At 39.6% G+C, this 13,079-nt stretch overlaps 1 protein-coding gene across 1 annotated transcript in view; it reads left to right on the forward strand.

Annotated features, from left to right (window-relative positions):
- The window catches only part of LOC121503686 (voltage-dependent calcium channel gamma-4 subunit-like), a 35,513-nt gene extending 22,807 nt beyond the window's left edge, over nucleotides 1-12,706 (forward strand). The window contains exons 2-4 of the mRNA XM_041778209.1: nucleotides 5,135-5,218; nucleotides 11,562-11,702; nucleotides 12,074-12,706. Of these exons, the coding sequence (XP_041634143.1) occupies nucleotides 5,135-5,218; nucleotides 11,562-11,702; nucleotides 12,074-12,603 (755 nt within the window). The 3' untranslated portion in view covers nucleotides 12,604-12,706. The remainder of the gene's footprint in view (nucleotides 1-5,134; nucleotides 5,219-11,561; nucleotides 11,703-12,073) is intronic.
- The last annotated feature ends 373 nt before the right edge of the window (nucleotides 12,707-13,079 follow it).

Consider the following 13,079-nt stretch of genomic DNA (forward strand, 5'->3'; position numbering starts at 1 on the left):
GCTGAATGACTTTTGAACCATAACCGTAGGAACTAACTTGTTTTTCTCTGAGAGCCCTCAGTTGTGCAGCTCTAATGATGCTATTCCCGCCTTCATCCCTCTTACTGAACATTTTCTAGCAAGTCTGGAACTTAGGACACTTTCCATGTTCTTTAGAGATTAAAACCACACCAGACACTGTGATACTGGATGTATTTTTATCCATTTATAATCTATTTTTCAATCACTCCTGTAGCTAGTGGGTTAGCGCAACACCATATTGTCTCTTTGCATCCCAGAATGCATTGTGAGCAGGCTGTGGCAACCAATGGCAGGCTGTTTCACAGTCACATCATGCTTTGCCTAACAGTGCTTTGAAACTGCAGAAGAGAGCGTGAATGACTCATAATAGAGAGAAAGAGACAAAGAGAGGCCGTGACGTGACAGAGTCGCTGCTATGTGAATTAATCTGAAGACTTTTTGTCACAGAATGATTATCTTTTCATTATTTGGTCCCAAAGAGATGGGAGAACAAGTTTGTGCAAAAAAAAAAAACTCGAGTCATGAATGTGTACTGTTTGATGCAAAAAAATCTCTGAGTCGTAATTTCCGATTAATTTTTTTTTTTTTTTGTCTTTATAGTCCCATCACTATTTTTAAATTCTACTGACATTACTGCAGCACTCATATTCTTAAAGCCCAGGTTTTCCTGCAGAATAAGATGTTGAGAGCTTGACTGACCACCAGCATTGATGTTTTACAAGATTTTTAAGTCAAAAAGTCAAGAAGAGATACAGTCATTGAAAAAATAGCTTTGGGCTCAGAGGGTTCAAGACATCGGCATCCACTGTTGAAAAGAAGTCTTAAAAACGACAGTGGCCAACAATGAAATAAAAGTCTTAAAAGTCATCTATCTAGCATTGAAAGTGGGTCTAAAAGAAATCTACAGCAGCAGTGGAAAAGAGGTCTTAAACCTGGCTATGGCCAACACTGGATTGAAGTCTTAAAGGTGACATATATTCCCCCTTAAAGATAAGTTTTTATTGGTCTCAGAAGTCCCAAAAACATGTCTGTGAAGTTAATGGCTGAAGAAACATTCTGGTATTGGATTTTTGCATGTCTAAAAAGCCCTCTGTTTCAGCCCTGCTCAGAGTGAGCTGTTTCTATGTCTGTGGCTTTAAATGTTTCTGAGCTGTCTGACTCCACCCCTGGCCACGCCCCTCTGAGGAACTGGATGTGGCTAAATGGATGTGGCTCTCCTGATCCTCCTCTCAGCCACCAGCAGAGAGGAGGATCAGGAGAGGAGGGCAGAACTTTCTTCCTAGAGGGGAGGTCCAGCTAGTTCTGGGGGCGGGGCTGACTCCCCACATGACATCATGAGGGGAAAATCTGAGAATGGCTTGTTTCAGCACACATTTTCTTAAATGGAGAGAAAGGGAGGGATTTTTCTGAATCTTGGGGGGACTGTGGACAGACCAGGGGTACATATTTTTGTTAGAAAAGCCTGAAAAAGTGATTGTTGCATATGTGAACTTTAAGGTCATCTATGTCCTACATTGAAATGAAGTCTACAGCTGATGCTGAAAAGCTGTCTAAAAGCTTTCAATCTCAAATGCTGAAAAGACATTTAAAATAGGAGATAGGCTAAATATAGCCAACACTGAAAGGATGTTTCAAAGACATCTACAGCCAATGTTGAAAGAGGTTATAAACTAGCTTATGCCGACAGCTTCAATGGACTTTGCAAACACCACTGGATGATGTCACTTAGACTATGTCCATGTTTTATACAGTTAAGTCTCAGACTTCATCATCTTAGACCCAAACATTCATTGCAAAACAGAAGTACAGCTCAACATGAAGCTGCCAGCTCTATTCCCAAGATGCTCCCCTGTGCAGCATACCACAGTTTCCCAGCAGCAGCAGTGTTGTAGCAGGGATCAGTGAGAGAAAATCACTGTTGAACTATGTCTTTTCAGGGTGCATTCAAACCTGAGCAGCTTGGTCCATTTGCAATGAACTCTGGTGTGCTTTGTCAGATTGTTTGGTTTGGGGTGATGTGAATGCTCAGATAAACTCTGGTGCAGGCCAAAGCACTGAACTCCAGTCAGCTTGAAAACAGCAGTGTGGGTTCATTTCCACGTGAACCAGAGTTTGGTTTGCTTTGGTGAGAAGCTTGCAAAGACCAAAAATTCTCCTTAAATAGGAAATTTAATGGATGCTTCTCTTGTGCACTGATGGTGATACGGTTTCAAAGAAGAAGAAAAATCTGCACTTTAACATAGGGGGTCCACCCAGGTTCCACCTTTGAGAGGCTTAAAAGGAGTCACCTAAACTGATTTTTTGTGCTTTACATGGGAAATGTCTTCTGAACTCACATGACCTGCTATAATCTGCCTTTAAAGTGTTGTTTTTCCAGCAGTCAGCCTAAAGCTAAACCAACTCATGGAGCTAAGATTAGCATAATTAGCTGCTGTCAACAGCTGTTATTTTAGTAAAATTAAGGACATCACCTAAAGATGTGAAGCCTCCTTTCTGTTGAACTTTACATCAAATAAAAGACTCTCTGATTAAAAAGGATGTAAAGTATTTCCAGTTATGAATACAAAGGTAAGCATGCTTTTGTAATCTTGTGCAGGAAGCATATGTCTGACAGATGAAGCAGCAGCATCCAAGACAAATGACCAGTCGCTTTCCCAGTGTGGGCAACAGACAGATGCAAAAATATGAAACATTAAAACGAGTGCGTACATGAGCATAGAGAGTTTTATGTAAAAGAATGTAAATGAAAGAGCAACCCTGCCCACCTTTCAATCTGTGGGTGTAGATTACAGAATAACTAAAGCATTGAGGATATTCAGAGTCCAAGCAGTGAATGAATAGCCAAAGAGCTCCCTGCATCAGCACCGTTGCATTGAGCACATCCATTAACCCCACCCCCCACCTCTTTCTGTAGACAAGGTGTTGTTTATGCTGCGGCTCAATTACAGCTACCGGCTTCTCTCAGCTTTAACCTCTATGAGTCTCTCTCTCCCCTCCACCCCGTCCTCCCTCTCTGACTCGGCGCTGTGTTAAAAGCTTCCTGCACACGCTCATTTGTTGTTCAAATAGGCTTCTTGTTCCTCGCACCACTCAACCGTTCACCTGAGCTGGATTTGGACATGCGCCACAGCCCGTCTGGTCCCTCTGGGCGATGCAATCTTAATCCCAGCGCCGTATATGCACTGATCCTGGAAAATACAAACTACACCTTTGCACATTGGTTTTCTTCCTAACAATACGTGCATGCAGTGAGCTGTGATCTTTAGTGTTCAGGATTCATGGTGCAACCAGGGTGCTATGAACCAGTGGTTCTCAACCTTTTCAGACCTCAACCCCAAAAATAAAGGTGCCAGGGACCCCCCTTGTACCTGAAGGGGGTTGAACACAGCCATGCATGTGCAGACAAGGCCTTCAATAAAGGGGGATAAAGGGGAGAGCTTTCTGGGGCCCAGCCAGACTGGAGGACTCATGGAGGTCAGCAAAATCATGGTCTACTTTAAAGTTAAGCTGAGGTATCCATGTCTTATATTTCACCAGAAAAGTAACCACTCTTATCAAAGAAACAAATATCTTTTATATATGTTTGTGTGGTAAGTAGCCTGTTAAAAAGGTAAATCCCTTTTTTTTAAACAGAATTAAAATGTGTTAAAAATGGCTAAAATAGGATAATAATGGCAACAAAAATGGTGGAAAAGGTGGTGAAATTGGATTTTAAAGGTGGAAGAAATTGGTTAGAAGTGGCGAAAATGGGTTAAAGTGGCAAAAACGGGCATAGATAGTGGTAAAATGGGATTAAAAAGTGAAATGTCTTTAGATTGGCAAAAATGGGGGGGAAACTGGGTGAAATGTGATGAAAAATTGATATGAACTGGCAAAAAGGGTTTACTAGGACAGAAAAATAGGCAGAAATGGGTTAAACTGGCAAGAGTTAACATAGCAAACAGTGAAATATGGTTAAAAAGTTGTTAATAGGGGCAATAATGGGTCAACAGAGGCAACATTAGGTGTAAAGTGGCAAGAATTGGGTAAGAAGTGGCAAAAATGGGTGGAAAAAAATGGTGGAAAGGGTTTAAAATGGACAAAAATGGGGTTGAAGTGACAAAAATATGTTAAAATTGGCAAAAATGGTGGGAAAAAAGTGATAAAAGCTGGTTAAAATTTTGGAAAATCGGTGTAAAGAAGCAACAGTGTAATTGTAAAAATATTACTATTTTTTTAAGGGCATCTGGAGACACCCTCTCAGTGTCTTAGGACCCCCATGGCGGTCCCAACCCTAGCGTTGAGAACCACTTCTATGAAAAACAATGACAACCTTTCTCTTATTCCAAGTGCAATGTTAAAACTCTCAATCAAATGAGTTAAACTCAGATAATCCCCTAATTTTAAGGCATATTTAAAAACAACAGGGGAAATAAGAAAAAATGTTCCTTTCATTCGCATAAAACAAGTGGCACGTCATTACTGTCTGCAGGTGGTCTGCAGGTATTACCTGCTCATTCAATTATGACAGGAGGGACAGCACATCATCAAGGTTGTTTTCAGAAACTATCTGACAGTTTAGAATAGAAAAAATACTCTAAAATCTTGGATGCTGCTGATTCTGCTTCTTCCAACTGTGCAAGTATGTGAAGTTGTATGACCAAAATATCAAAGAAATCCAGAAATCCATCCAACTAGCCATGAGTAGTTGATCAGGCGGTGGTCACAACCCCCCGAACACCGTATGACAAACACACCAACAGGCGGAAAGTTGGTCTGACTTGTAAGTGAGTCATACGACTCAAAATATGTGTCTGAGCCAGCGTACGCCCAGCGTAGGACAGAAAATGTGTAAAACTACTGCCTTTCCCACTGCTAGTCAAAGTTAAATTGCAAAAAAAGGGGGCTGTTGTGTTTTCTGTAGTAGTGTGATTCAAAGAAATGTTACAGGCGGAGCTGACTATGATGCTGTACGACCTTGGCTGTGTACTTCCATTAAATTAATCTGTTTATCCTTGAATCATCGTGGACTTTTGTGCAAAGTTTGTAAAAAAATCCTCAAAGCATTCTTAAGTACAGTGAGCTTTCACCCAGCTTCTTCCTGAGACTTCTTCTTCTTGTCTTTTTTCTGCAGGCATCAATCAGGGCAGCTGTTACAGAATCAACCATTTCCCTGACGACAACGACTACGACACTGACAGCTCTGAATACCTGCTGCGTAAGTGCTGCTCTCCTTACTTTTGTCATGAAGAAAGTTTAATTCTTCCATACAGGCTGGCAGGAAATTTACCGGCCTTCAGCTTCTTTGTCCCTGGACGTTTTGTCCTGAGAGCAGCATCTGAAAAGGAGATATTTAAAAAAGAGACTGATTGAATGCAGAGCAGAGGCTGGAAGGTTTTTGTGAAATATGACAGTATTAAATAAGAATATAAAAATATGAAAATTTACAAACTTTATTCCGTCATACAAAACTACAGAGGCCCTTAGTGGACAAATATGCATCCATACATTTCATTCACTCATTACTCACATACTTACGCCCTAATGTAACATTGGATGACCTAACAGAATGAACCCACAGTTTTCAGGCTTGTCTCCTCATCATTTTGTGCATCCAGTTAACAACTTTTAATCAATGATAAAAAATTAAACTGGTTAAAGCCTGTAAGTAGCAACAAGAGCATCACTGTCTCTACAATGTATAACACTTTTTTGTCCACCAGGGGGCTCTTCTATAAGTGTGGTACATCAAATGACAAGTATTTAAGTTGTCTACAGGCATGGCCCATCAAAAACACTCATATTTCACACAGATGCACAAGGACAAGCTCGCAAACTGTTCTACCAACAAGCAACCAACAGCTGGAGCTCAAAGATATTTGAGAGGAGTCTGGCTGCAGACCACAGATCTCAGATGCCCCTCTTGCAGACCACTACTGTGAGATGCTGCCTCTTGATGGAAGTGACGTAATTTGATGGTACAACTTATTTCCAGTTGTAGAGGTAGTTATGTGAACGACAGCACGCTTTAGCTATGTGAGCTTTAGTTATAAAGGTTAAGCTAACATAGCTATGCAAGCTATGCTGTTGGAGTAACTAAGTGGCATAGCTGCTTAGCTTTAGCAAAGTTAGCCAACATAGCAAAAGCAGTTGTGGTTTCATTACCTATGTAGCTGACGTAGCTTAAGCATTAGCAACGTTTGCCATGACATAGCTACTTTAGCTTAACAAATTTAGTATAAGCTAACATTGCTAACATAGCATGGTACAGGATGGGCAAAAGTAAGCCACTGGCTTCAGCCTATTCCTTTTTCAGTTGCTGACTGACAAATTTTATGTAAAAATGATCTTATTTGATGCTTTTTTAAATCAACTTGTATGTAACTGAAATGAAAACATTAAAAACATTCATAGCTGCTTATCTTTAACAAATTTTATGTAACCTAACATTGCTGACATAGCTACTTAAGCTTTAACAAATGTAGTAAAAGCTAACATTGCTAACATACTACTTAAACTAACTAATGAAGTATGAGCGAATGTTGCTAACATACTACTTAAACTTTAACAAATGAAGTATGAGCTAATGTTGCTAACATACTACATAAACTTTAACAAATGAAGTGAAAGCTAACATTGTTAACATACTAATTAAACTAACAAATGAAGTATGAGCTAATGTTGCTAAAATAGCTACTTAAATGTTAACAAATGAAATATGAGCTAATGTTGCTAACATACTACTTAAGCTTTAACAAATGTAGTAAAAGCAAACATTGCTAACATACTACTTAAACTAACTAATGAAGTATGAGCTAATGTTGCTAAAATAGCTACTTAAACTTTAACAAATGAAGTATGAGCTAATGTTGCTAAAATAGCTACTTAAATGTTAACAAATGAAGTATGAGCTAATGTTGCTAACATACTACTTAAACTAACTAATGAAGTATGAGCTAATGTTGCTAAAATAGCTACTTAAATGTTAACAAATGAAGTATGAGCTAATGTTGCTAAAATAGCTACTTAAATGTTAACAAATGAAGTATGAGCTAATGTTGCTAACATACTACTTAAACTAACTAATGAAGTATGAGCTAATGTTGCTAAAATAGCTACTTAAATGTTAACAAATGAAGTATGAGCTAATGTTGCTAACATACTACTTAAACTAACTAATGAAGTATGAGCTAATGTTGCTAAAATAGCTACTTAAACTTTAACAAATGAAGTATGAGCTAATGTTGCTAAAATAGCTACTTAAACTTTAACAAATGAAGTATGAGCTAATGTTGCTAACATACTACATAACTTTAACAAATGAAGTATGAGCTAATGTTGCTAAAATAGCTACTTAAACTTTAACAAATAAAGTATGAGCTAATGTTGCTAACATACTACTTAAACTTTAACAAATGAAGTATGAGCTCATGTTGCTAACATAGCTACATAAACTTTAACAAATGTAGTAAAAGCTAACATTGTTAACATAGCAACATTAGCTTTAACAAAGTTTATGTAACCTATCATTGTTAAGAAAGCTACATTGGCTTTAACAAACATAGTATAATCTAACATTGCTAACATAGCTTCTTAAATTTTGACAAATGTAGTTAAAGCTCACATTGTTAACATAGCAACATTAGCTTTAACATATGTAGTATAAGCTAAAGTTGCTAACATAGCTACCTTCAACAAATGTAGCTAGGTTAACTTCAACAATTATTGCTAACATAGCTACTTTATTTCTAATAAATGTAGTATCAGCTAACGTCCTAACATAGCTATATTATATTTGACAAACATGGTAAAAGCTAATTTTGCAAACATAGCTACATTATATTTAACAAAAATAGTATGAGCTAATGTTGCTAACATAGCTACTTAAACTTTAACAAATGTAGTAAAAGCTAAGGTAGCTTACATAGCTACATTAGCTGCATTGGAGTATTTTCATATAGGAAGAGCTTATTTCCTCTAAGCAGACTGTTTACTTGGTTTTATTAAATGTTTATTATCAGGTTTTGCAGATCAGGCTTTTAACTTTAAACTCAAGATGTCCTTACCCTAACCTCCAATTTCCATGTACATCAGATGCACCACAGTCCACCGGCTAATCTTACTGTGTAGCAAATGACACCCTCTCTAGTCAGTCAGAGTAGATCCACTGCCCACACTCCGGTCTGGCACTGGAGCGTCCAGAAAAAAGTGCAAAGTATCTGGCTAGCTTCTAAATACAACACAATGCATTAACTCTCGATCATAAATCATCACTACATCAACATTACATCTCGTCCTGTAGTGAGAGCAAAAGGTCACTGAGAGGTCAGTGGGTCACAGAGCTACAGCTGCATCATTAACATGAAAAGTTAGCTTTTGAGGTAAAAAGCCACAGAATTTTACATGAATCCACACATGCTTCATCCTTCATAATCTAGTCACCCGTGGTGGAAGCACTAAAATCATGGAATCATGCTTTTGTGTATTTCCATCCTAACAGCAGAGGTCTGCAGAGGTAGGCGTCTGACAGAGGCGGTCTGCAGACTGTCTTGAGATATTTTCCTGCTTCTATCATGATAGAGGGGAAACTCATCAATCAGGCATTCTTTGCGTTGGCATGGTGGTAGATCCTGTTTAACCAGGAAAAAGCTCTGGCTCTGCTCTCACTGTGCAAGCGCCTGCAGTAGTGGCAACAAACTTTCAGATGTTTTTTCCACAAGATGTGGACTTATTCACGCTGTTATCTCCAGAACAGAATGTCTGTTTTCCCATGACAAAGAAAACATTACTTGCTATCTTAAGAAAACAACTACAGAGAGCCCATTATCTCCAGAAAATGACTCAAAATCAGTTAAATAAAATGTTTGAAGCCTAATGTCTTTCATATTCTGTACTAAAAATATTTTTTCATTAACTTTTTATGTTTTTTTCTTTACTCTTGTTATATAACAGCAACATTAAAGGTAGCTTGTAAAAACAAATCCAGGAGCTGCTGCATCTGATGTCTAAAACTCAGTTTTAATTAACTCTCACTTCTAAAAACCTTCCTTTTCTTGTGAATTAATGAACTCACATTCCTCAAAAGTAAGCTTGACTCTGCTGTTCAGCTAAGACCTCAAAGAGTCTCATTATTATTTTCCTAAAAAGATTTTTTAATGTTTTTATTTTTAATTACTCTCCTGGTTGTGAGTATCTTAATTACACAACAGCGGGAGAGGAGTCTGTTTACTGAAGTGATAAACCCACAGACGTATAAACAGTTAAATCCATCTTCTCCTTTAGAAATCCAAGGTAAACTTCTGTGAAAGAGCCGAGGCTTAGGCATAAACTTTGATTAGTTTCATTCAGAGTTCAGATATTCATCAGCGGAGCACCTTCATTTAGGGTGCGGCCCGCTCGCTTCCTGCTCGGAACAAAGAAGACTCTGGATAAAGTCCAAACTGAGTCCATTAAGAACGAGGAGCGCTGAATAAGCTCGTCCTTTCTTTTTCACTTATAAAACTGATTCATTTTTCTGGGGAGGTGATAGTCAGAGAGAGCTCTTGTTACATCCCACAGCTGATTAGCAGAGCTTTGTCACAACAAGGCCCCCAAAGTAGGAAAGATAATGGAACCACAAAAAAATAATAAAAAAGGACGCTAGAAGAGGAGGGAGAGGAGAGATGAGGGCTGGACTGGCTAATGGAAACTCAAATTATTTAAAACAGTCCATTATTCTCTTTAAACCAGTGTCTTAAATCAGTTTATGAATCCCCCTTTACTTTGCTTTTTTGGAAATGTTTTATTTTGTATGCTCAAAATAATGTATTATTTGATTTGCACAGTTGTATTTACTTTTTTCTTTCTGGCCTCTCTGTTGTACACCAAATAAGGACGTTTTCATCATCTTTAATGTGGACTTCCTGTTAGTGTTGATGGTAAAATAAGTCCTTTTATAGATGTGTGCTCAATTTACCACAAAAGCTGAAATCTCCCACTAGAGAAACCATACCCTCAAATCCTACATTTACCAGGATGCATTGCAGGAGTACCTGCCATTATATAAGCTGTGCATTCTTCTTATTTCCCCACATTAAAACCACCACACTTTTGCACTGACTTTATTTTAATACAAACTCTCCTAAATTCAAGACGAGTAAGGAGTGGAAGTTGTGCAAGTTGGCTTCTGTTTTCCTCACTACTATGATTAATGTTAGTTTTAAATTGCTCTGTGTGCTCCATCTTTGATTTTTTAAAAGAAACATCACAAAGAAAACATGGAAATAATGTAACAGAATCCTGATGAACTGAAAACTGTACCCTTGAAGAGACAAGTTGGATCAGTTTCTCTCTGCCATGAATATAAGTCCCGCCCCTTATTGATTTTGATTGGCCAGTGAGGGAGCACTGGCATTGATTAAGGCATCTTTGTTCCAAAAGTCGAACTGTTTGAACTGAGATGATAAGAGCACGGTGACAGCGTTAGCTGATGCCAAAGGCACTTTATGCTGCTCCAGCATTACATGAGATACACAGTACTGCGCAGAACTTTTAGGCATGTTTAGACCAGAAATTTAGGCTGAAGTACGGTGTAGATGTGGCGAGGAAGCCCTTCTGATGGCGCCATGTGGCAGGAAGAGGGATTGACACAACTCTGGTCGTGCTCTGGATGTCCTTGTATATTATCAAGGCAAACTGAAAATAAGCATTGGAAAAATGACATCCACACCTTTGGGCTGGGGTCAAGGGTGGATTTGATGCATATGCATGGCCTGGGGTACTGTCCAGGCGGGTTGCCACAAGCTTCTGGTCATGCTGTGGATACTCCAAGAACACATTACCAGGGATGAAAAGGCCCAAATCAAAGGCATGCCATCGAGCTTGACCTTGGCTATCAAGCGACACACAGGTGTGTCAACATGACGCATTGAAGAATATTTTTGAAATTGCTTTTAGAAGAAATGCCCCATTTTGTAATCACGTCTAAACATAAATACTACTGTAACAGACAATGTATCAGGAGCTCATTGGGTTTTCCATTTTGTAAGGGGAGACTCCACCATTGCATCTTGTAACTCCACTTTAAGGAGCAAAGGGGGGTTCTCAAAACAAAAGGGAGTGTAAAACTTAGAAATTAGATGGATTTGACCACTTGGCACAGCCATTAGAGCATTAAAACACTGGCATTTAGATAGCACATTTTTAAAAAACACCTCTTCCCCCTCATTGAGAGTTCCTCATGGTGGCAAACAACCAAGAATTTAGGCCTGAAATGTAATAATCTATTCTGTATTATACATTTTAGGTCTGTGCAGCCCTGAGTGCTAGGCAGAGACCTATAGCCAACATGCACCTCCTCAAAAATGTATGCCGTTGAAGTAACTACTATACTACAGCATAGATTTAATGCAGAAGTATAAACCAGGCTTGAGTCTTTCTGCCCCAAAGTGACAAGTGGTGGCAACTGCTACGACTGGTTTTGCACCTTTTGAACAACACATTGAAATACTATGTAAAAAATGTCTTCTACACTCTCCTGAATTAAAAATCTCTTTGCTGTCTTCCTCCTCTTTCTCCTGCAGGTATAGTCCGAGCCTCCAGTGTGTTCCCCATCCTCAGTACCATCCTGCTGATGCTTGGCGGGCTCTGTGTTGGGCTGGGCCGAGTCTACAGCAAGACGAACAACGTCCTCCTCAGCGCAGGGATCCTCTTCGTGGCTGCAGGTGAGTTTGAAGATTACACTCTCAACTCTGCTCCCAAAGAGAAGCAATCATGTAGCTGCTGTGGTTTTAAAAGAGGAAAGGCAGCTTGATGTGACACCTGTGGTCTTGACCACCATCAATAGTGCAATCAAGGAGACAAATTCCTCTCCCCAGTAAGTAAGGTCAGGATTTTCTTTCATCATGCACCTCTACTAGAAGTGATCAGAAGAAATGTCATTACAGTGATGGGGAGAAGAGAGTCCTGCAATCACTGGCTGATGAACAACTTCACAAAGTGGGAGTTCACGGGTTTCCAATAAAGTCAGGGTTGATCGATGGACTGTTTTCATCACACGCCTTTATCCCTTTTTTCTTTCTGTCTCCTTCATCAGGTCTTAGCAACATAATCGGCATCATCGTCTACATATCGAGCAACGCAGGAGACCCAAACGAAAAACGTGGCGATGACGATAAGAAGTACACCTACTCCTACGGATGGTCCTTCTACTTTGGTGCCCTCTCCTTCATCGTGGCAGAAACTGTGGCCGTCCTCGCCATCAACATCTACATAGAGAAAAACAAAGAAATCCGCTGGAGGGCGCGGCGAGAGTTCATCCGTTCGCTCTCTTCCTCCTCCCCGTACTCGAGGATACCAAGCTTCCGTTACCGCCGGCGAACATCGCAGACCAGCTCTCATTCAACGGAAGCGTCTCGGGAGAACTCACCAGTCACCAATCTTAAAGGGGTGCCGTCCTCCAGTGGGCCCCTGGATGAGCTGTCCATGTACGCCCTGGCGAGGGACAGCGTGACGGATAATACATACAGCCCTGATGACGAGGCAACAGCAGAGTTCCTCCAGGTCCATAACTGTTTCCCCAATGATTTAAAAGACGGGGTGAATCGCAGGACCACACCGGTCTGAAGACGTTGATGAACAGTAAATGTCAGAAATAAAAAAAATCTGGGCTAATTTGTTGGAGCCAAAGTGCTGTCCATGTAGACCCAGTTTTCAGAAAAGCTGCTCTTCTCTGAGAAGGCCTGAGTAGAAAAATTCAGCTGAACAAGAGTCATTTATCTGCTTTTACACATCATCAAAGCAGAATAGAGTTAAATTGTCTGTGCTGTAGCCAAACTAGTGTTATCTTTTACTGTGGAAATGCTTCAATGAGCAGTGTGAAGACCACTTCCCTTGTTTGTGTAACTAAACATTGTGGGTAAACTTGAGCTTGAAGTGTGGACATGTGCCAATCAGCTACCTGTAAATTATTTAACAAGGTGCTACTGAAATGTTTAATTCAACTTGAAAATGTTCCATATATGTGTGAAATTGCTTTAAAGTGAAAACTGCCCTCCGAAGTTTAACGTGTCTTTGAAACCAGTATGATCCTGCCTTGTACT

This window comes from Cheilinus undulatus, linkage group 21, assembly GCF_018320785.1.
Source record: "Cheilinus undulatus linkage group 21, ASM1832078v1, whole genome shotgun sequence".
Taxonomy (NCBI): domain Eukaryota; kingdom Metazoa; phylum Chordata; class Actinopteri; order Labriformes; family Labridae; genus Cheilinus; species Cheilinus undulatus.